Genomic DNA, 20,135 nt, shown 5'->3' with positions numbered 1-20,135 from the left:
CCAGACGTGTGATCGAGCATGCTTCGGAAAGCCCGTGGCTTGCTGGCACCCCCCCCCCCATCCACCTGGTCCACCTGGTGAGGGGGCCTAGAGGGTTTGTCTTAGACTCTCAGTAGGGAGCTTGGAGAAGAGCTCACCCCTTCAGGACCACGCATGCAGGCATGGACGGCCTCTGAGATAAGTTCTTTGATTATCCACACTTTACAAAGTACAGGGTTGGTGATTAGTAGATTGCCTAAAGCATGCAGCTTCCAGCCAGGAGTCCTCTTCACTTCCACAGCACCCATCTTCTAAGAGCAGAGGTGTTTGTGCTCCCAGGAGGCCAAGGAAGGTAAGGCAGGACCCAGAGACTCAGGGCCACCTGGGTCGGAACTGGAGCTGAGGACCCTGAGACCCTGAGCTGATGCATGAGCTGCCTGGTCACACATCACACATGGGACTGCCCAGCTTTCAATAAATTGTAACGTATAAGTGCTTCAATAAATTGTAATTATAAATGCCATGTACTGAACCTAATTGTGAAAGATGAGAGGAAATGGACACCAAGGCTGGCCATAACCAGCCCCACTCAGCAGGCACAGGATTTTGATCAAGTCAACGAATTTGAATTGAGAGTCTGCTCTTACAGGTTTGTGGGCGTGGATCAGACACTATGTGGACCACAGAACAGATGTTAACCAGTCCCACACTCCCCATGTATGCACCTCGAGGTATATACGCATCTGCTGGGCCTGCTTCAGGCAGACTCTGACCCTTAGGTCTGTCCCTGTCTGTCCCCTTTCTGAGCCTCCCTCCCCTCTCTGCAGGCTCCTGAGGTTTCCCACAGTTTTATTCCCGACTCTAAGACTTAGTTGCTTGTGGAGCAAGTGCTTCTCTTGACCTCCGTAGCTCCGTCCCTAAAATGGGAATGACACTTCATCCATTTGACTTGCCAGGCCCAAAGTGAGACAAGATGGTCACTGCAGGAAAGGGCCCACCATTTCTGCAAGGCTCTCCCTTTGGGGATATCAACCTGAACCCTAAGCCCAGAGAGGAGGGGAGGCATGACCCCCCCCCACACTCACCAACTGTACCTCTCTTCTCCATCTGGAGACTGGCATTATTGCTGTATCTTACCCTTGAGAAACAGAGCCACAGAGAAGTCAGAAACTCGCTCCCAGTCACACAGCAAGTGGGTGTCAGAGCTGCGGTTGGAACTCCTCTCTATCTCACTTCAAAGCCTTTGTCTCTAGGCCTCACCACCCCCATTTACTCTCTTTTCTGCCCCAGAATTGACTCATCCTCTGGGATGCTCCTTGGAGGCCTTCCAGACCAATCCCTACCCCCACCGTTATGACACACTTTCCCCTCAGCACGGACCTGGGCACACAGAAGTCACTCCCTGCCTTCGGTGGCTTTAGTGAAGAGCTCTCCAGCCCACCCTGATGTTGGGGCCCCTCCTCTCCTGCCATGCCCACCCTGGGGAATGGGGCATGTCTCCACCATCCCCCCAAGCCTGCACAAAGCCAAGTTGGGGCAGTGGGTCCAAGAGGTAAGCAATGGGTGGGTGGGCATCTGGCTGCAGTGCTCCACCCTGTGTCCCAGGCTGGCCTCTCCCCTCCCCTCCTTCCCTCCCATCCTCCCCTCCCTCTACTCTCCCTCTGAGGGCTGCAAACCCCTGCCACAGCCAGCCAGCCAGGCGTTTGCACATGCTCTTGCTCGAGCGCGCGCTCTCTCACTCTCTCGCTCTCCCGCTCTCCCGCTAGCTCTCTCCCCCTCTCTCCCTCTCCCTCTCTGCGCACGCCTCCCGCCCGCCCTCGCTCCCTCCCCTCCCCAGCACTGCCGCATTCGCCGACTGCAGCTCCAGCCGCCGCCCGCGCCTCCCGGCCTTCCGCAGCCTCCGCGCCGCCAGCACCATGGCCAGCACCCTGTCCGGTAGGCGTCCGGGACGCGGACTTCTGGGGCGGTGGCGGGTCTGAGCGGAGGCCATTGTCTGGCCTCGCCTGAAGCTGGGGCCGGTGGCGGACTCTATTTTCACATCTCAGACCTCACGCTCTGCGAGGGCGCGGGGCGCGGCCGGGCCGAACCCGCAAGAACCGAGGTTCAGGGCCAACGGGTTGGGAACACCTGGTGCCCCAAGGGCGAGGATTGCGGCGCGGGTGCGGCGGGCGTGGGCCGCTGGGCAGGGGCCGCGCCCAAGCGAGCACCCGGGGCGAGGGCGCATTGCCCCTTCCGTGGCCGCCGTGTCAGGCCAGGCGCGACTGTGGCAGGGTGGCTCCGAGGGTCCGGGGGCAGCATCGTGCCCCCGGGTGGGCGCGCTGGGGAGGTGCAGACAGCGTCCCCCGAGGCGCCTGTCTACCGCAGACCCTGGTCCGACCTCGCCTTCGCGAGGGTGGGGGTTAGGAGTGTAGGACCCATAGCCAGCGAGCCCAGGCCTTATCTGCGCCAATGGAGCACCCTGGGGGCTGGAGGGACGCTGCGGAAGGACGGGGGAGGAGAAACCGAGCCGGGGGCGAGCGGAGCCGCGCCCGCGTCTAGCGTGGTCGTCCCCTCCCCTCGCTGCTGCGGGCTTGGGGACCGCTCTCTGCGACACGGTACCACCTGCTCTGGTCGAAAAAGCCACCGCCCTTTGCGCAGCGGGGTTTGGATGGAGGAGGGGCCGCTGCAGTTTCCAAGTCCTCCCAGCAAGGAGGGGTCTGCCCCTCCCTCCCCCACAGCCCCGCCTCCCAAGCTGCGGATCCACCGCCCCCAAGGCTGCGACCCTCCCCTCACGCCTGAGCCAGGCGCGGCTCTGGCGGAGGGGTGGACATGGGGCAGTTACTGGCGGTGAGAGAGCTGCGGGTGACCCTGGACGCGAGGACATGGGGCTTGCTCCCCCCAGGAACGCTCTGGCCTGTCTGGCCGCCCCAGGACCAACTTCATCTTTGCACTCCGTCGCCAGCGACATCAGGGCAGCGGCTCCCCACCTCCACCCCATTTCCCCCTGGACTCAGAACTCTACTCCCAGCCCACCCTTCCCTCCATTCTGGGGATCCCCTCTCCCTAGCTAGCCTGATTCTCTCTGGAGTGGCACACAGTTTGGCAGGTCTCCACACACTCACATGTGCCCTGCCCTGACCAGCTTCTCAGGCCCTGTGGGTCCCAGGCCCCAGGTGACTTCTGCACTTGTCTAGGAGGGGACCACATGTGTCACTAACCACACCCCTCCTGCACACAGTCCATGAGGGTCTTGTCCATCTGGCCTTCATCTGCCCCCTGCTCTGTCTTGTTGACCTCCTCAGAGATATTGGGCTCAGCTTTGGGCAGGAACTGAGGATGGTCTGTCCTTCCCATAGCCAGAGCGCTAGTCCAGTCCCACACTGAGGCGGGGTTTCAGGCCCCGGTCTGTGCCCGAGTGGGGGACAATGAGCAACCACTGGTGGGAGATGCTCTCAGCCTTTTCTCTTAGTAAAAACCCTGCTCAGTAGATCTCATCTGACAGGTAAGCAGACAGATTAGGTGGTGAAGGGATGCAGCCGAAGCTGCACTGTTGATGACCACCACAGGTGGGTGCAGATGTGCTGACCTCAAAACCCCCCCTGACACGAGCCCTCCCTTTGCCAGGCTTTGGGGTGCTGCTGACCCATGCTTGGTCCCAGGATTTTTCTGGGTGTCCAGGTTGCTGTTGGTGTGAAAAAGGAAACCATAAGCGCAATCAGTGTTGATCAGCACGGCCACTGCCTCATAGATGTGCCATGAGCCAGCCAGGAGAACTGCCTCCTGACAAAGTCACGCGGGGATGGGCCTTTCCTGTTTTACTGTCAGGGCTGCCCCGGAGAGAGTGCAGCCTACATGTGTGCATGCCTATGCCCACCTTCATAAAAATTGGATAGGCAGGAGGCTTGGCCCAGAAGTGGCTATGTGAGCAGATCAGTCATTGTGGCCAAAATCAGTTTAAGTGAATCCCAGCTATGGCTTCTCGGTTAAAAGAAGTCTCTGATTGGAGCAGCCCCTGGTGCTCCATGCCTCAGTGGCCTGTCTGCCCCAGCTCACTGGTGGGCTTCGTTGGTCTTGGTGACTAGGGTGAAGAGTCATTGTCTGCTATGACCTTGTGGTCACCGCAAGATTGACCTTAGCTTTCTCTTCCTCTGTTGACTTTCCCACCACCTTTCCCTTGAGCATCTGTTGATGGGCTATGTCACTGGGACTCACCTGGGGAGATGTGGCCATCTCTTGGTGTCCTTCCCACACACTCAGCTCTTCACACACTTTTGTAGAGTCTTGCTTATATTTATCTCCTTATGCAACTCCACTGAGCTGAGAGGGCTCGCCCGTGCTCCCTAAGCTCTCAGGCCTTAAGTGCATGGAGGTGATGGTGACAGCGCCTCCCATGGGCTTGTTCTGAGAGATGAACAGGGCATTCCAGGAAAGGTGCTTGGCCTAGTGCCTGACAAGAGATGGGTGCCCAGTCCATGCCAGGCAGTGTGACTATTGCAGCCACATTTCCCAGAGTTTCCTCCCCGGAGAAGCTGAATCTGCTGGCGCGTCCTGCCATGCTGGACTCCCAGCATGTTGCACGTGACTCTGACTAGTGAGAGGGGCAGCCTGGGGGACAATGAGCTCCATCTGCCAGGAAGCAATTCGCAGCAGCCTCCAGGACCCTTCTAGGGGTGAGTGGGCATCTGTGGGCGCCCTGCCTTCCCATTTCTGGATAGACAACCCCCCACCCCCACCACCATGAGGCTCCCAACAGGAAAGTGCAGCCAGAGGCTGGGGCTCATGATCAGGGTCCCATCCTGTCATGCTGTGTGACTCTGGGTGGGCTCCTTGCTCTCTCTCTCTTTTTTTTCCTCAGTAGAAATGAATCTGACAAGGGCTGGCTGTTCTTGAGGGTCAGCTGGGAGTATGGATGTAATGCACCCACCTCAAGGGTGTTGCCATTATGGTTACCATGCCACTGTAGGCTGATCTGGTGCCTTCTCACTCTTGCTCACCTAGGATCTAAGCATCCAAAAAGCCAATGTGCGTTTTTGCATATTTAACATTTAGTATGAAGAGGAAGAGAGAGATGAAAGCAATCCAGCTCATGCCAGAGATTTGCTTATAACGACTCCCTGAAGTCAGTGATGGGGAAGGAAGAGAAGGATTCTGGTGAGGGGGAGAAATAGCATGCCCCCAAGCTGCAGAGGGGCTTCCTGGCTTGAGCTCTGTCGATGGAGAGGTGCCTAGATGGGTCTGGGCCTCGACCTCTTCCCTCTGCAGTGAGACATGACCTTTAAGCCCCTCCAGTTCTGAGGACACAGGTGTAATCTCCTGTGTTGTGAGCTGCTGGGCCCAGGCCTGCTCTCCAGCCCCATGTGTGAGCTTCCCCTTTCTCACTGTCTGAAAATTTGCTAATTTCCCTACCTGCTGTCCAGTTCCCTCCAACTTGCAGCCAGACCACACAGCAAGCCTCATTCACAAGCCCCCTTCTGGGGGGGTGCCCCTTCCCACTTGGCTACTTAGGATGAGTCTTCTGGGAAGGAAGCTCCTCATGGGCCATCAGCCCAAGAGAAACCAACCTGAGGAATCTCCATGACCATCAAACACTGAGCTGCATCCCTATTACCAGCTGCAAGACATAGTCAGTCGCTCACTTCCTAGTTGGACACTGGTCCCCTGGGCTGGTCCATGCCCTCAGAGAGTTCTGACTTTAGTCTCCAGCATCCCCCCCCCATCCTTCTCCCCTGTGTCCTAACAAGGCGGTGCTCACACCTGCCCAAGCTCCACATCCTGCACCCTAAATTGCTGCCAACCTCCCTTCATACTCAGGCAACAGGTACTTGGAAGGGAGTCCCCTGACATTTGTCCATGAACTTGTTCTTCCTCTGTAATAAATGTGCAGCTCGTTTTCCTGGGAGAACTTCAGGCCCAAGGCAGCGGCTCCCCACCTCCACCCCATTTCCCTCCCCTCGCTGCTGCGGGCTTGGGGACCGCTCTCTGGGTACCCCTGTGATGCCCCAAGCTCCTGGCATGTATGGTAAACCCATTTGGAGATTTCCACATGTGCTACTGAAGAGCTGGCTTTACCCGGTCTTAAACCCTCTAACTCCCCAGCACATTAGTGTGAAGTACCCATCTCCCTCCTTTTTAAAATTAACTTTTAGGGGACGCGTGGGTGGCTCAGTCGGTTGGGTGTCTGCCTTCAGCTCAGGTCATGATCTCAGGGTCCTGGGATCGAGTCCCGCATTGGGCTCCCTGCTCTTTGGGGAGTCTGCTTCTCCCTCTGCCGCTCCCCCAACTTGTTCTCTCAATCTCTCTCTTTCAAATAAATAAAATCTTTAAAAAACTTTTGAAAAACTCTATCATTCTAAAAATAAATAAAATTAACTTTTAATAGCACAAATAATACACAAATAGATTATGCTTGTAAAAAAAAATAAAATTGACATGTCAAGCCAAAATTCCCTTTGAGGCCTGCACACATCCAGCCCACTTCCCTCCCAGCCTCCTGAAGCCAATGACCAAGGCGCATATCTCTGCCCTGCTACCCCTCCACTCACCTTAAAGGATCTCCTTGCTGCCTGCCCGGGATTCCTTTGTGCTCCCTTTAGAGTCTCTTGGGCTCTCTCCAGAAGCGTCTGGGTCATCGGGACGTTTAGATCCAATAACATCATTCTCTGCACTGGTTGATGGAGAACCCTGCTCACCATGAGCTGCTCTCTCAGACAAGGGCCTGATAATTTCTGTCCTGTGTCCTGTTTCTACACCAACACTTTCCCCAACTTCACATTAACTCAATTTTTTTAAAAAGATTTATTTGTTTGAGAGAGCGAGAATGAGAGAGAGAGAGAGAGAGAGTACATGACGGGGGGAGGGTTAGAGGGAGAAGCAGGACTCAATGCGGGACTCGATCCAGGGACTCCAGGATCATGACCTGAGCTGAAGGCAGTCGCTTAACCAACTGAGCCACCCAGGCGCCCCAACATTAACTCAATTTTAACACATTGTCTTGTGTGAAATTTGATCAGAAAGTTTCTTTTTTTTTTTTTTTTTAAGATTTTATCTATTTTTTGACAGAGTCAGAGAGCACAAGCCGGGGGAGGGGGAAGCAGGAGAGGGAGAAGCCGACTCCCACCAAGCAGGGAGCCCGATGTGGGGCTCCATCCCAGGACCCTGAGATCATGACCTGAGCCGAAGGCAGACGCTTAACCGACGGAGCCACCCAGGTGCCCCAGTCAGCAAGTTTCTTGTCCAAATTCGTGTCTGCTCCTTGGAAGACCCCTTCATGGAGGCCAGACTCCCTCTCTGGAGACCTGTACCAGCTTCTCCAGCTAGGGCGGCAGGAGGATGGGTCTCTGAGTCTCCTAGTCTTTGGGACCCGATGGAGTGGTGTAAAGAACACAGACCACCTGGGATTGCACTTGAGGAGCTTTGGGCAAGTCACCCTTGCCACTGGGGCCCAGTGTCATCTCAGTTGAGCCCGGGGACAGTCTTGGGCTTGAAGATTGTTAAGCATTAGTGAGACACTGGGCCAGCGTGTCTACCTTAGGGCCTGGCTTGTCATGAATGGGCCACAGAAAGCTGTTATTTCCATTCTGACAGTGGGCTTCTCCCCTTCACCTCACAGGACTCAGGGCCTCAGCAGACAAGTGTACGTCCTTTTCTGGTTGGACTCGGGGCACACTGGCTGTGGGCACCTGCTCTGCAAGACTAGAGGGCAGGCTTTGGTGCTGAACGGACAGCTCCCTACCTTTTGGCTCTGGGTGGGCAGGGAGTGTGTGCCTGGTGATGGCCTGGTTTCACCTGGGGTGGCTGCAATGCTATCAGGGTAAATGGGGGCGGGGGGTCACACAGGAGGAAGTCTGACAACTTCACCCAGGCGTACAGACCAAGAAAGTGCTGCCTGCAGAAGTTCCACATCTGTGCTGGCCCAGTCATGAGTGTGGTGGTTAATATCTGTAAGAGGGAAAGGGCAGGAAGGAGAGAGAAGAACATGGAGGGCCAGGGATGGTGGGTCAGGAAAATACACAGTGACAAAGGGTCATGGAGACATGCAAAGACACAGAGAGAGAACTGAACCAGGAAGACAAAAGGATGGACAGAGACCAACAAACACAGCGATGTAGAGGAATGAGACGGAAACGCCGAGAGAGAAAAGGAGAAGGAAGGGGGTATTAGGAGAACAATGCAGGACAACCCACAGGAAGGTGTGCCCAGGGACAAGGTCAGCTTCTGGGAGTGGGGAGAGGGAGAGGAGAGCTGTAGAGAGGCAAGGGAACAGAAAAGAGAGCGAGATACACAGGCTTCCAGAGAGACACAGCATGGGGAGTACTGGGGAGGGAAAGACAGAGGCAGCCAGGGAGGTGAGGTCGGGAGGTGGCCATGGCGCCCTCTCATGCTGGCCTCATGCCCACAGCCTACAAGGAGAAGATGAAGGAGTTGTCAGTGCTGTCGCTCATCTGCTCCTGTTTCTACTCACAGCCGCACCCCAACACCATCTACCAGTATGGGGGTGAGTGTGCCCCAGGCAGCTGCCAGGTCCTGCTTGGCCAGTGCCTGCGTCCTCCTTTCCTTGCTCTCTTCTCCCCTGGCCTCTCTGACCACTCCCCTCGGCTCAGCTGGCTTCTGGGAGGGAGCCTCTGATGGGAGGCAGCCTTGGGCGCTCAGGCCTGGGGGTCCCACATGAGCAGCCGTACTCCCTCCCTCAGCCCTTGATTTGGATGTGTACTGGGAACATGACCCCTCAGATTCCTGAAGCCCAATCTGGTTTTGCAGACATGGAGGTGAAGCAGCTGGACAAGAGGGCCTCTGGCCAGAGCTTCGAGGTCATCCTCAAGTCCCCTTCTGACCTGTCCCCCGAGAGCCCAGTGCTCTCCTCTCCCCCCAAGAGGAAGGACACCTCCCTGGAGGAACTGCAGAAACGGCTGGAGGCAGCTGAGGAGCGAAGGAAGGTGAGGAGCCCAGTCCTGCCCCCAGATCCTGACGAAGGTGGCCAGAGGCCTCACTGGGCACAGACAGGGTCCCCAAGGCACAGGGTGCTCCAAGCCCCTGCTTGGCTGTTGGCCTGGAGTGGAGAGGGTCTCATGGTTCCCTGGATCTCCTCTTGGGAGATCAGAATAGGACAGGGAGGTGAAGGGTTCCCCAGTGGCAGCCAGCTGGAGAAGCACAGGAACCAGATACTGTTGGAGGGGGTGTCCTTGGCCATGGCCAGGAGGGGGCCCTGGGACATGAGTCTGGGCTGGCATCCTTCTCCAGGGTAGAGAAGTGAGTGAGAAGAAAGGGATTCCCATGTGTTGGGGGCTGCAAGCCCACATCTGCTGGGAGTTCAGGGGGCCCCTGGGAGAAGGGGGGCATGTGCCCCAGGCTCCCTCCCTGTTCCTTCCCCTCACACCAGCCCCACGGAGACTGAAACACACACAAAAGGAGTACTCTCAGGAGTGCAGTCCTGATGCCCAAGCCCACTGGGCAGGGGCACTGGCTCCAAATCCCTTACAGCATGTCCCAGTGAACCTGGGGACCCAGGCCTCCTAGGGTTAACTAGCAGTGACTGGCACGTGGGTGGGCCCAGCAGCCTTGCGAAGGAGCTGCGAGCCCTAGCGTCTCTGACCTCACCTCTCCTCTGGGCCTCCAGGCAGCCCCTCCCCCACTAGGGCTGGACAGTGCAGCAGTCCCAGCAGTCCCAGTCTCCTCGCTCCAACTAGTCCCTTCTCCAGCAGCCCTGGGCACCCTTACACAGCCCCCCGCCCCTCAGGGAACTCAGAACCCAGGGCATATCAAGCACCTACTTTGAGCTCGGCGGGCAGACGTTTGAGGAGATGGTGCAGGTTCCATGGCAGCCCATAAGTTTTTAATTTGCTCTGCTCCTCCAACATTCCCTGAGTGCACCACGGGCTTTGGAGGCGGCAGCGAGCGGGACAGAGCCTGTCTTGCTGCGTGGGCGCCCTCAGCTTAGCAGGAGGGACAGCTCTGCGGGCTGACGACGAGCAGACAGGGTGAGCAACTTCCGGTTTGTCTGGGGCTGGGGGTTCTCCTGGCACGCGGACCTTGCGGTGCTAAAGCCCAGAAGTCCCAGGCAAACTGGGACCAGGTGAACACCCTCGCCGACGGCAGGGCAGTGTAGACCCGAGGTCCAGTGGGCAGCAGGTAGCCGGCTCAGGCTGGGCAGCTGGGCAGCAGGGCAGGGGAACGGACACTGGGCGGAGCCGAGACAGCGCGCGGGGAGGCCAGGCTTGCGTGGGGGGCTGGGGGCAGGGGCCCGGCCACCGCCCACGCGCGCGCCCCCGTCCGCCCGCACAGACGCAGGAGGCGCAGGTGCTAAAGCAGCTGGCTGAGCGGCGCGAGCACGAGCGCGAGGTGCTGCACAAGGCGCTGGAGGAGAACAACAACTTCAGCCGCCTGGCGGAGGAGAAGCTCAACTACAAGATGGAGCTCAGCAAGGAGATCCGCGAGGCGCACCTGGCGGCGCTGCGCGAGCGGCTGCGCGAGAAGGTGCGCGCCGGGGCGGGGCTTGGCGAGGAGAGCGCGGGACCGCGATCGAGGAGGGGGCGGGGCGAAGGCGGGAGCGGTCGGTCTCCGGGGGCGGGGCCCGGCGCGGGGGCGGGGCCCGGCGGGGCGGATCCCGGGCAGCAGGAAGTGGGCCTTCGCCTGCGTTTACTGCGCGCCTGCGGTCTCGGCCTCGGCCCCCAATTCGGTCCTGGTGGGACACGGCCAGTGACCGCGGTAATAAACCGATAGTCATTACTTTTGAAGTGCTGCGAAAGGCGCGGGTTTGAGCTAGAAGAGGGGAGGAGCTGCTTTAGGCTGGGGGGCCAGGGAAGCCCCCGGGGGCCCCCCCGTCCTTTGGTGGTACCTTCCCACTGCACCACCAGCGCCCTCGCAGCCCGGCTGCTCCCTGTCCTGCATGGAGACAGCCCAGAGTGAGGCGAGGCCCCGCCCTGGCGGGAGCCCCCTAGGAGTAACCTCTGCTTCAGCCCGCGGGGTGGGACCAGGTTGGTGCCAGGGGGTACCCTGGAGCTTGCAAACCCAGGGAAGTTCCCTGGAGTCAGGCTCTCTCTCTGGTTTGGGTGCCACCCTGTCTCACTGAGGGCCAGCCCCCGCACTCAGGCCACACTTCGAGGGGAGGACATGGGCCTCCCCCTGTTCTCTGTTGCTCCTCCGTCCTAGTCGTTAAGGGGTCCCATTGGTCGCTTCTCCTGCACTTAGGAGGGTCCCTGAAGCCTGGGCGTGGGGGAGGGGGCAGCCCCCTCAGCCGCCACGGCGGGCGCAGGGCCCCGCCCACCTCCGCCTGTCCTCCCAGGAGCTGCACGCAGCTGAGGTGCGCAGGAACAAGGAGCAGCGAGAGGAGATGTCCGGCTAAGGGGCTGCGGAGCAGAGGCGCCTGGATCCTGAGAGGAGACATCGACACATGCGGGTTCTGGTTTCGTCTTGTGCCACTTTGTCTAGATGCAACTTTTGCTCCTGCCCCTTCCCTGCCCCGCACTCCCAGCTCCCGCTTCTCTTTCCGCTCTGAGCCGTCCAGTCCTCCGCAGGCTCCCCATCCAGGAGCCGCCAGGGCGTGGCACACAGTCCCTCACTTCAGGCACCAGGCCAGGCAGTGGCTGGGTCCCCTGTTGGTGGCCCCTCAGATGTGGTGACAACCTCAATAAATCCAGTGGTGGTAGCAGGAACATGTGGGTCCTTATGCTGGCTTGTCCTGTGAGCACCTTGTACTTAGGGCACGTCCTCTGAGCCAGCTCCCTGCCGCTGACAGGCAGAGGTGACACCACGTGCAAGGCCTTCGGTGGGAGGGGGCAGAGGAAGGAAGAACGACCTCTGGGCAGCGTGTGGCCTGGTCAGCCGTGGTGCCATCTGTGCAACGGAATGTTTTGGAATGGGTGGGTCGGGGTCCTCTGAGGCCACCTGGCCTGCAGTGGCAGCTTGGTCTTGGGGGGGAGGGTGGGATGTGGCCTGGCCTGTCTTCAGGGGAGTGGGCATTCTGCCATGGTCTACAGGGTTGTGGACTGCACGGACACATCTTGCTGGCCCCTCCTCCCAGGAGTGCCCGCCTCCTAAGAACGTCTGGCCCAGTACCCATGTGGGGAAAGCCCTCCTCCCTCATCACTCCTCTTCTCCCCCTAGGCTTTACAGGCCCTTGGAGGACTCCATCTTGAGAGCCCTGTGGAGTCTTGGCCCCTTCCTGTGCCCTCACCCTGGTAGAAAGATGCTCCCATGATGCTCCGGGCCATGGGGCTTTCAGGCTAACCTCTGAGTGAGTGGCAGCCACAGGTGCCCCTCAGGGAGCAGACAGCAGGGGGAGTAGGGGACCAGCTGCCTGCAGATTCAGAAGTTGGGGGATGGGATTCCCAAACCACCTTCCTGCCTAGTCCATCCTTGACTTTCTTGACCTGTGCCCCCCCCCCCCCCCTGCACTCCCTCCCTCCCGGCTCCAGGCCTCTCCTGCCAAGACCTTCCTGGACTGGGCTCCTTCTCCTCCTCCAGATTCCCAGCACCGGCCTTTGAGGACTGTCAGCTGCTGGCCATGGGGGGTGTTCAGTCTTTGGGCCATGGCAGCACCCTCCCCTTGTCCCGTGGCAGCCCCATCCCAAAGCTGAGTACTGAGGGCAGGGTCCCTGCTGACCATCCTCTGGGTGGAGAGCATGAGGGGACGGACTGCAAGTTCTTGCAGGACCCAGAGCCAGCACTTCAGAAACCAGGTGGGTGGCAGCCCCCTGGGGCCCCTGGCTTCCATCCTACAGAAACATGCTGGTGCACTCCCAGGGCCCAGCCAGAGAGCACAGGTGGATGCTGATCCCCTACCACAGGCTTAGGGGGAGGGAGGGCCCCATGCCCATTCTCCTCGTCCCACCCACACAGCCTCGGGGGAGTGACAAGCTAGGATTGGAACCCAGCTGTCCCACACGCCGCTCCTGTGGGACTCAGAAAGGGACACGGAAAGAGAACGGAGGGCTGGATTTCCTTCAGCAGCGGCAGCTCTCTCATAGCGGAAGCCTAGTGTGATATGTACCCATCTCATCCACGTAGTGACAGTGAACTTAAAATTAAATCAAATGAATGATTAAAAACAAAAAACCAAAGCCTGTGTGTTTCAGAAGCGGCTGAGCTGCCCTGTGTGCATCCTGCCTCTGTGGGGTCGGAACAGGCTGCAAGGCCACTGCTGGAGGGGGCGTGAATGCTATGCACGTAGCTCGGGACTGAAGCTGGTTATCACACTTGTTCTTATCACAATTGCCAATAGTTCTAATGACAACGGAGGCGTTAAGGAGTGAGTGTGTAAATGACACACAAGCCTGTTTTCCCCTCTGGAGCCCCAGGAGACAGTGGGGGTGTGAGGGAGGAGGAGGCAGGGCCCACAGGCAGGTGGGGCTGTCCCCGCTCTCCCCAGGCCTGAGCCCTCCTGCTGGCCTGGGCCCCAGGCTGCTGCTAACGGAGAACTCATGAGGGTCCGAGATCCGAGGCTTGTCCTTCTCACTGCAGTGTCCTGTGGGTCTTGCTCAGATGTGGAGTGGGTCCTAGCGGGTCCCAGGGGTGTAACCTGTGGCTCTGTGGCCCCCATTGGGCAGCTGATTGTTCACAGACACAGACCTGGCCCCAAGGTGGGGACCTAGAGTGGCAAAGAGAGAATAAGCAGACATCCTGACTCATGCTGGTGGCCTGCCTGTCCCATGGGACCCAGAGAGCCAGTTGGGGTGCCCAGCAGGGACCCCTGTGCTAGGGAGGAGGCATTTTGGTAAATGTCCATGCAGGCTATGCTCAGGCCTCCACATGGGCCTCAGGTCCAGGTCCTGGATAGGTGCCTGCTCCCTAGGATCCAGAGAGACCCCTCCACTCTCCCCCACACTCACCGACCTCTCCTGGGGCAGGCGGTCCTGGCTACTTCCCCAGGCTCCAAGGACCTCTCACCATATCCCCTCCTTCCCCTGCCCAGGGAGAGGTGGGAAAGTCAGAATCCAGGACACACAGCCGCCCAAAAGACAGAGACCTCAGAAACCTGCAAGAGGAAAAACTGGGAGAAAGGTGGGAGAGAAAGGGAGTGCGTTGTTTTTATGAGGCATGAGTTCTGCATGCCGGTATCCTGGGCACATGGACACACGCCACATACAAGCACACGCCTGGCGTTCCCAGAGGACCAGGCTGATCACAGGCCAGGGCTTACTCTTAGGGGACCCTAAGCAGGTATTAGGGGGCAGACGGCATTTCTAACAGTCACCACGTGGAGCCTCTGACTTGGGCAAGGATGGGGAACCCTTCACAGACCGATCACACTTTCCCTAACAACAAAAAAGCAAAGGTGGGAGTCCTGGGGAGCCAATCCTGTGTTATCTACGCTGTGTCACAAATTACCTCAAGCGGTGGCTTAGAACATCACGCCTTATCTCACCACGTCCTTAAATCAGGAATTCAGGAGCTGGGCAGTCAGGCTCAGGGACTCTCCCCAGGTTGCAGTCGGGACGTCGGCTAAGCCTCTGGTCCCCCCCAAGGCTGGACTGGGGTGGAGGATCCTCAAGTCAGCTCACCCACACGGAGTCAGCAGGCGGCCTCTGGTCCTCCCACATGGACGCTCCCCAGGGCTGTGTGGGCGTTCTCAGCACGTGGCTGCTGGCCCCCCAGGGCGAGCTGTCAGAGAGGGAGAGGGGGCAGAGTCCCACGCATTCTCTGTGTCAGAAGCACGTCACTGAGAAGAGCCAGCACTCAAGAGGAGGCAGACTCCACCTGTGAAGCAGAGGGATGAAAAGAATCCGTGGGCATATTTTAAAACCACGTCAGACGTGCTGCCTTGAGTGACCCTGTGTGTTCTGGACACAGCTGGTGTTCACTCAGTGTCTGGGGGCTGTAGTGGGCCCCCAGCCCCCAAATACGGCATCTAGCGGCACCGGCCAGATGGTAGCCCAGAGAGCTGTCTGTCCCACACTTCCTGCCAGGCAGGCTCAGCTGAGATTCTCTCTCTCTTTGCTGAAGACATTTTGCTAGTCCACATTTCTAGCCATGTCCCAGGACTGCTGTGACAACTGCCACACACGGGGGGCTTAAAACATCAGCCACGCATTCTCTCACAGTTCTGGGGCCAGAACCCCAAATCGAGGTGTCGCAAGGCCGTGCCTCCTCTGAAGGCTGTACGGCAGGGTCATCCTGGCGCCTCTTAACTGGCTGTCGGGAAAGGTGGTCTTTCCACCCCAAACAAAACCACTTAGCAATGGGCTTCGGGCCTGGAACCCTTCTTTCCAACAAATAAGGAGCCCACAGAACTTGTACAGGACATCCTTCCCTGCCGTAAGCTACGTGAGCGATCTGTTGTCCTGTTGTCCTGCTTGGGTGAGTGCCCCAGGTGAGTACCCCGGTGAGCACCCTCAGGTGAACACCCCCAGGTGAGCGGCCTAGGTGAACACCCCCAGGTGAACACCCCCAGGGGAGTACTCCCAGGTGAGCACCCGTGAGCACCCTCAGGTGAACACCCCCAGGTGAGTGGCCTAGGTGAGCACCCTCGGTGAGCACCCCCAGGTGAGCGGCTTAAGTGAGCACCCCAGGTGAGTACTCCCAGGTGAGCATCCCAGTGAGCACACTCAGGTGAGCACCCCCAGGTGAGCGGCCTAGGTGAGCACCCTCAGGTGAACACCCCCAGGTGAGCACCCCCAGGCATGCCCCCCAACTTTCAGTACTCAGACTCCAGGGGGTTGGCTGTCCCCACTGCAGCACAGGAGGGGTGCATGCACAGGGACCAGCTGCCCAAGCAGACCTTGTGCGTCTCTTCCTTGCATGAGTAAAGCTGCTCTGTCAGCACTTGACTGTTTCACGTTTTCCTTGGCAACTCCAAGGCCAGGAGTGGGCAGAAGTGTTGGGACTCTTACCCCAGGTGGCTGGTGCTGTGAAGAGCTTTGCTCTCTTCCACTTGGCAGGGGTCCTCCCCTGGGATTGGGAACCAGAGCTGGTGTTCTGCAGGACACTTGCAATCTTTGGCGTCCGTTGGCTTGTTCATGTGTCATGCCAATCTCTGTGGTCACATGGCCACCTCCCCTTTTTGTGTATCTATCTCTGTGGGACACCAGTCCTTGGATTGGGGCCCCCCTAATCCAATATGACCTCATTTTAGCTAATTATACCTGCAACAACCCTATTTCCAAATAAGGTTCATTCTGAGTTACTGGGAATTGAGATGTCAACGTTATCTTTGGGGGACATGATTCAACCAAAACCAGAAGCTGTAGATATGTAGTTCATAGCTTTATTTTTTTAAAGTAATCTCTACATGCAGCATGGGACTTGAACTTAGAACCCTGAGTTCAAGAGTCGCAGGCTCCACTGACTGGGTCAGTCAGGTGCCCCAGTATAATTAACTTTAAAGCATTCATGCATTTATTGGTGTATTTTAGCGAGTGCTTACTACATGTGCCCCTCACTCTAGAGAATGTTGCTGATTTGAAAGCATAGCTCCTGCCCCGTGAGCACCCCTGGTGAGCACCCCAGTGAGCACCCTCAGGTGAACGCCCCCAGGTTCAATAAGTGCACAGTAACTTGAGTTTTCAAGGCACTTTATAATGTTTTTAATCTCCAAAATGTCCACTATGAGGAAAACAGGGTAGACATTATTTTTATGACATTAATATTTCTTTCTGGTTATACATGTAATATATGCTCACTGAATCACTGCAAAGTGCAAAGAAAGAAAACCTCGATCCACCAAAACTCCTTTCCTGCAGAGAGGATTTGCCCCATCAGCAGTGTTGAGGGAAGCCAACATTCAAACCTCTGAGAACTACACATCGTAACAGGTTAGCACTTGTCCACGTCATAAGCATGGCTTCAGTGGCTGTGTGGTCAGCTGTCATCTCTTTTATGGATGTACTGGGGCTTTTGAGAAAACTTCACCAACTTTTTGGTTTCATAAACTTTTTGCTTATGTGGATTATATAGATTGACAGTTACCACATTAGGAATTAAAACTCAGGAATTTAAAAAATAGCAATTCATTTAAAATGATACACCCATTACATGTTGATATAACATTTTTAAAAAATATTTTATTTATTTATTTGAGAGAGAGGGAGAGAGCATGAGCGGGGAGGAGAGGAAGCCCGACATGGGGCTCGCTCCCAGGATCCTTAGTCATGACCTGAGCTGAAGGCAGATGCTTCACCGACTGAGCCACCCAGGTGCCCCATAACATTTTGAAAGGAAAAATAATATCATGTGTCAACTATACTCATGTAAAAAAATCAGTGCAAATCATAATCCCATTTAAAAAAAAACCCTTATTTTTAGATCTGTAAGATGTGATGGAAAATGACAGAATAATGGAAAGTAAAATGAAATAAAAGTATAAAAGATGTAAAGTAAAAGCAAAGTGGAAAAACAACAGTAAAATCAAAGTCTCTAGGATATCAACTGGACCCTGAAAAAGTAGATTTGATTTCAGTGACCTGGTGAAAACATGTATGATATCATGGCACAAACATCTAATAAAAATGCTTAAAAAATAAAATAAAATAAAAATGTTTGCTTAAAAAAAAACAACAGGGGCGCCTGGGTGGCTCAGTCCGTTAAACGGCTGCTTTCCACTCAGGTCATGATCCTGGGGTCTTGGGATCGAGCCCCGCGTCTGGCTTCCTGCTCGGCGGAGAGCCTGTTTCTCCCTCTCCATCTGCCTGTCACTTTGCCTACTTGTGCTCTCTCTCTGTCAAATAAATAAATAAAATCTTTAAAAAAAACAAAAAAACAAAAAAAAAAACAGGGGCACCTGGGTGGCTCAGACGGTTAAGCGTCTGTCTTCGGCTCAGGTCATGATCCCAGGGTCCTGGGTTCGAGTCCCACATCGCTGAGCATGGAGCCTGCTTCTCCTTCTCCCTCTGCCTGCCACTACCCCTGCTTGTGCGCTCTCTCCTGTCAAATAAAAAAGAATCTAAAAAAAAACCCACAAAAAAACAAAACCAGGGGCGTCTGGGTGGCTCAGTCAGTTGGGCGTCTGCCTTTGGCTCAGGTCATGATCCCAGGATTCTGGGATGGAGCCCCGCATTGGGCTCCCTGCTCAGTGGGGAGTCTGCTTCTCCCTCTCCCTCTGTCTGCTGTTTCCCCTGCTTGTGCTCTCCCTCTCTCTGTCAAATAAAATAAAATAAAAAAATAAATAACCACCACCAAAATGAGTGACCTCTTCTTAGGAAAAAAAGTGAGAATGGATGAAGCAGATGAAAAAAATCTGGTCTCAGATCCATAGTTGAAGGAAGGTGTGTATTAACAGACTGTTCTTTAATATTAGATCAAAGCTTGATGGGGGCACTTTCTTAAAAGGTGGTGGCAACGTGAATCTGAGATCATGCCAATGAGCCTTTCATACTCTTCCATCAGGGCACTGTCTCGAGCTTCTGCACACCTTGCATCAGCCTGTGGCTCTGCAGCTCCTGGTGCGTGCGCAGTGTTCCGCTGCACACACTCGGGGGGGCCTGGGAACCTCACATGGGTGTTCCTGGGGAGAAATCACTCCTCTGGCCCCCAGTACAAACTGATCCATCCCGTCCCCAAGCAGAGCCCAGTGCTGGAACTTCGCTCTTTGGCAGACAGAAGAGGGGAGCACACGTTCCAAAGCTGGGCCTGAGGTCCTATGACACAAACAGGTGGAGGTCATGCAGCAGTGGAAACAGCGATGAGGCAGTCTGGGTGCCCGCAGACTCTGGGCTGGTTGTCACAGCGGCAGGCCGCTGATGCAGACACAGCTCCCGTGCCACACAGGCCTGGTCTCCGTCACCAGCATCCTTCTGAGCCTTGTCCCTTAGGCTACTGGCATCATCTCAAGAACATGAGATAAACGACAGACACAGATCCTGCACTGCCGTTCTTGTATTTACCAGGTAACAAAATAGCAGCTCCAACATAAGCTCAGCAGTTTAATCTTTAAAAAAAATATTTTATTTACTTATTTGAGAGAGACAGAGCGAGCACGAGTTGCGGGAGGGGCAGAGGGAGCGGCAGACTCCCCGCCGAGCAGGGAGCCCAACTCAGGGCTCCATCCCTGGACCCTGAGACCATGAGCTGAGCCAACGTCAGATGCTTAACGACTGAGCCACCCAGATGCCCCAACAGTTTACCCTTAAAAAGAATAATCATTTTCCATCGCCGGCTTAAGTGCACTCCAAATTACTGGAAACAGAATGAATTATAACATCACTGAAATGAAGTCGGCCTGAAAACCTCCCGTTTGGGAAAGGGTCTTCAGTATCTTCCTACTCAAGTACGAGCACAGGTTCATGGCTTGGTCCCCAACAGGTATCTGCTTCTTGCCCTCTCGGGGCCCTCACCGGGGGCACGCGCACACCGGGGCTGCACTTCCCCGGCTGCTCGCAGGAGAGGAATCCCACCCGCATCGGGAGAGCTCGGGCGCGCTGCCTTGTTCCGAGCTGGGCCGCGTCCGCCACCCTCTGGGCACCGCCCCCACTGCCCGCACCGGCCGGCCACGCACCACGCCCGATTCCGGGGCCCTCCCGGGGTCCTCGGCCCAGAGCTCAGCACAGGGCACATCACTGCCTGCGACCGCTGCCGCGGGGCGACCCCTGCGCTTTCGGATCCGGCCGCGGGGACGGCGGCAGCCGGCTCCCAAGTCCAAGGTACCCGCGACAACCGAGGAATGCTCCCCCTCTCACGTCCCGGAAATGCAAGGCCTTTACCTGTCATTGAACGTAACTGAGAGGAGCGCGCGCGGCGCGGTGTCGCTCGGGGGCCGCTCGGGGCCGCTCGGGGCTCCGTGACGGCTGCGGAGCGGAGTCTGAATGCGAACTAGCTGGACGTAAAGGAGCGCGCGCCGCCAGCGGCCAGGACCCCGGCCAGGCTGGGGAGGTTCGGCTCAGACCGCTCCAGGCCCCTTCCAAGGGCCGCCACAAGAAATAAAGCCGCTCCTGGCAGGATTCGGGCCAGACCAGCTGCTCTCCGGGAGCCTGTCTCCGGACAAGCGGACCTACATCTGGTTTCCGCCACTTACTGTTCACGCACGTCCTCCCCCGCCCCGTCCTCCGAGGAGTCTCCCTGCACAAGCTTCCAGCGCGGCTGCTCCACGTCGGGCAGCAGAGCGGCCGGAAGCCGCAGGTGCCCGGCGGGCGGGGCCGGCGAAGGCGCCGCCGCGCCCGCGCCGCGCCACGCCCCTGCCCCACGCACGCGCGCCGGGGCCCGCCGGGCCTTATTTCTCGGGGCAGCACGCCCTCCCACCGAGCGCCAAATAA

The 20,135-nt window shown here is 57.2% G+C and overlaps 1 protein-coding gene and 1 long non-coding RNA gene across 6 annotated transcripts; one reads left to right on the top strand and one right to left on the bottom strand.

The window, feature by feature from the left end:
• The first annotated feature begins 1,758 nt into the window (after nt 1-1,758).
• STMN3 (stathmin 3) lies at nt 1,759-11,377 on the top strand. 2 transcript variants are annotated; one of them, XM_045886121.3, is made up of 5 exons: nt 1,759-1,914; nt 8,357-8,452; nt 8,716-8,891; nt 10,237-10,428; nt 11,237-11,377. In XM_045886121.3, exons 1-5 carry the CDS (start codon nt 1,896-1,898, stop codon nt 11,294-11,296), a joined length of 543 nt encoding a protein of 180 aa, XP_045742077.1. In that variant the 5' UTR covers nt 1,759-1,895; the 3' UTR covers nt 11,297-11,377. The 2 variants fall into 2 exon arrangements, with proteins under 2 accessions (XP_045742077.1, XP_045742076.1); XM_045886120.3 differs by lacking the exon at nt 1,759-1,914 and having other exon boundaries at nt 8,323-8,452.
• Nucleotides 11,378-13,194: 1,817 nt separating this feature from the next.
• Nucleotides 13,195-20,090, bottom strand: LOC123851982 (uncharacterized). Of its 4 annotated transcripts, XR_010405966.1 has the most exons (5): nt 19,587-20,090; nt 17,669-17,811; nt 14,281-14,649; nt 13,782-13,942; nt 13,195-13,540 (listed from the first exon to the last, which is right to left on the bottom strand). It is a non-coding gene; the product is annotated as an uncharacterized LOC123851982 (long non-coding RNA). The 4 variants fall into 4 exon arrangements; XR_010405965.1 differs by having other exon boundaries at nt 13,782-14,649; nt 15,783-17,811; XR_010405963.1 differs by having other exon boundaries at nt 13,782-14,649.
• Between the last annotated feature and the right edge of the window lie 45 nt (nt 20,091-20,135).

The sequence above is a fragment of the Mirounga angustirostris genome, unplaced genomic scaffold (genome assembly GCF_029215605.1).
Source record: "Mirounga angustirostris isolate CCGP_5_RB_7025 unplaced genomic scaffold, mMirAng1.0.hap1 SCAF_10, whole genome shotgun sequence".
In the NCBI taxonomy this organism is placed as follows: Eukaryota; Metazoa; Chordata; class Mammalia; order Carnivora; family Phocidae; genus Mirounga; species Mirounga angustirostris.
This window is presented reverse-complemented; position numbering and strand designations above follow the sequence as displayed.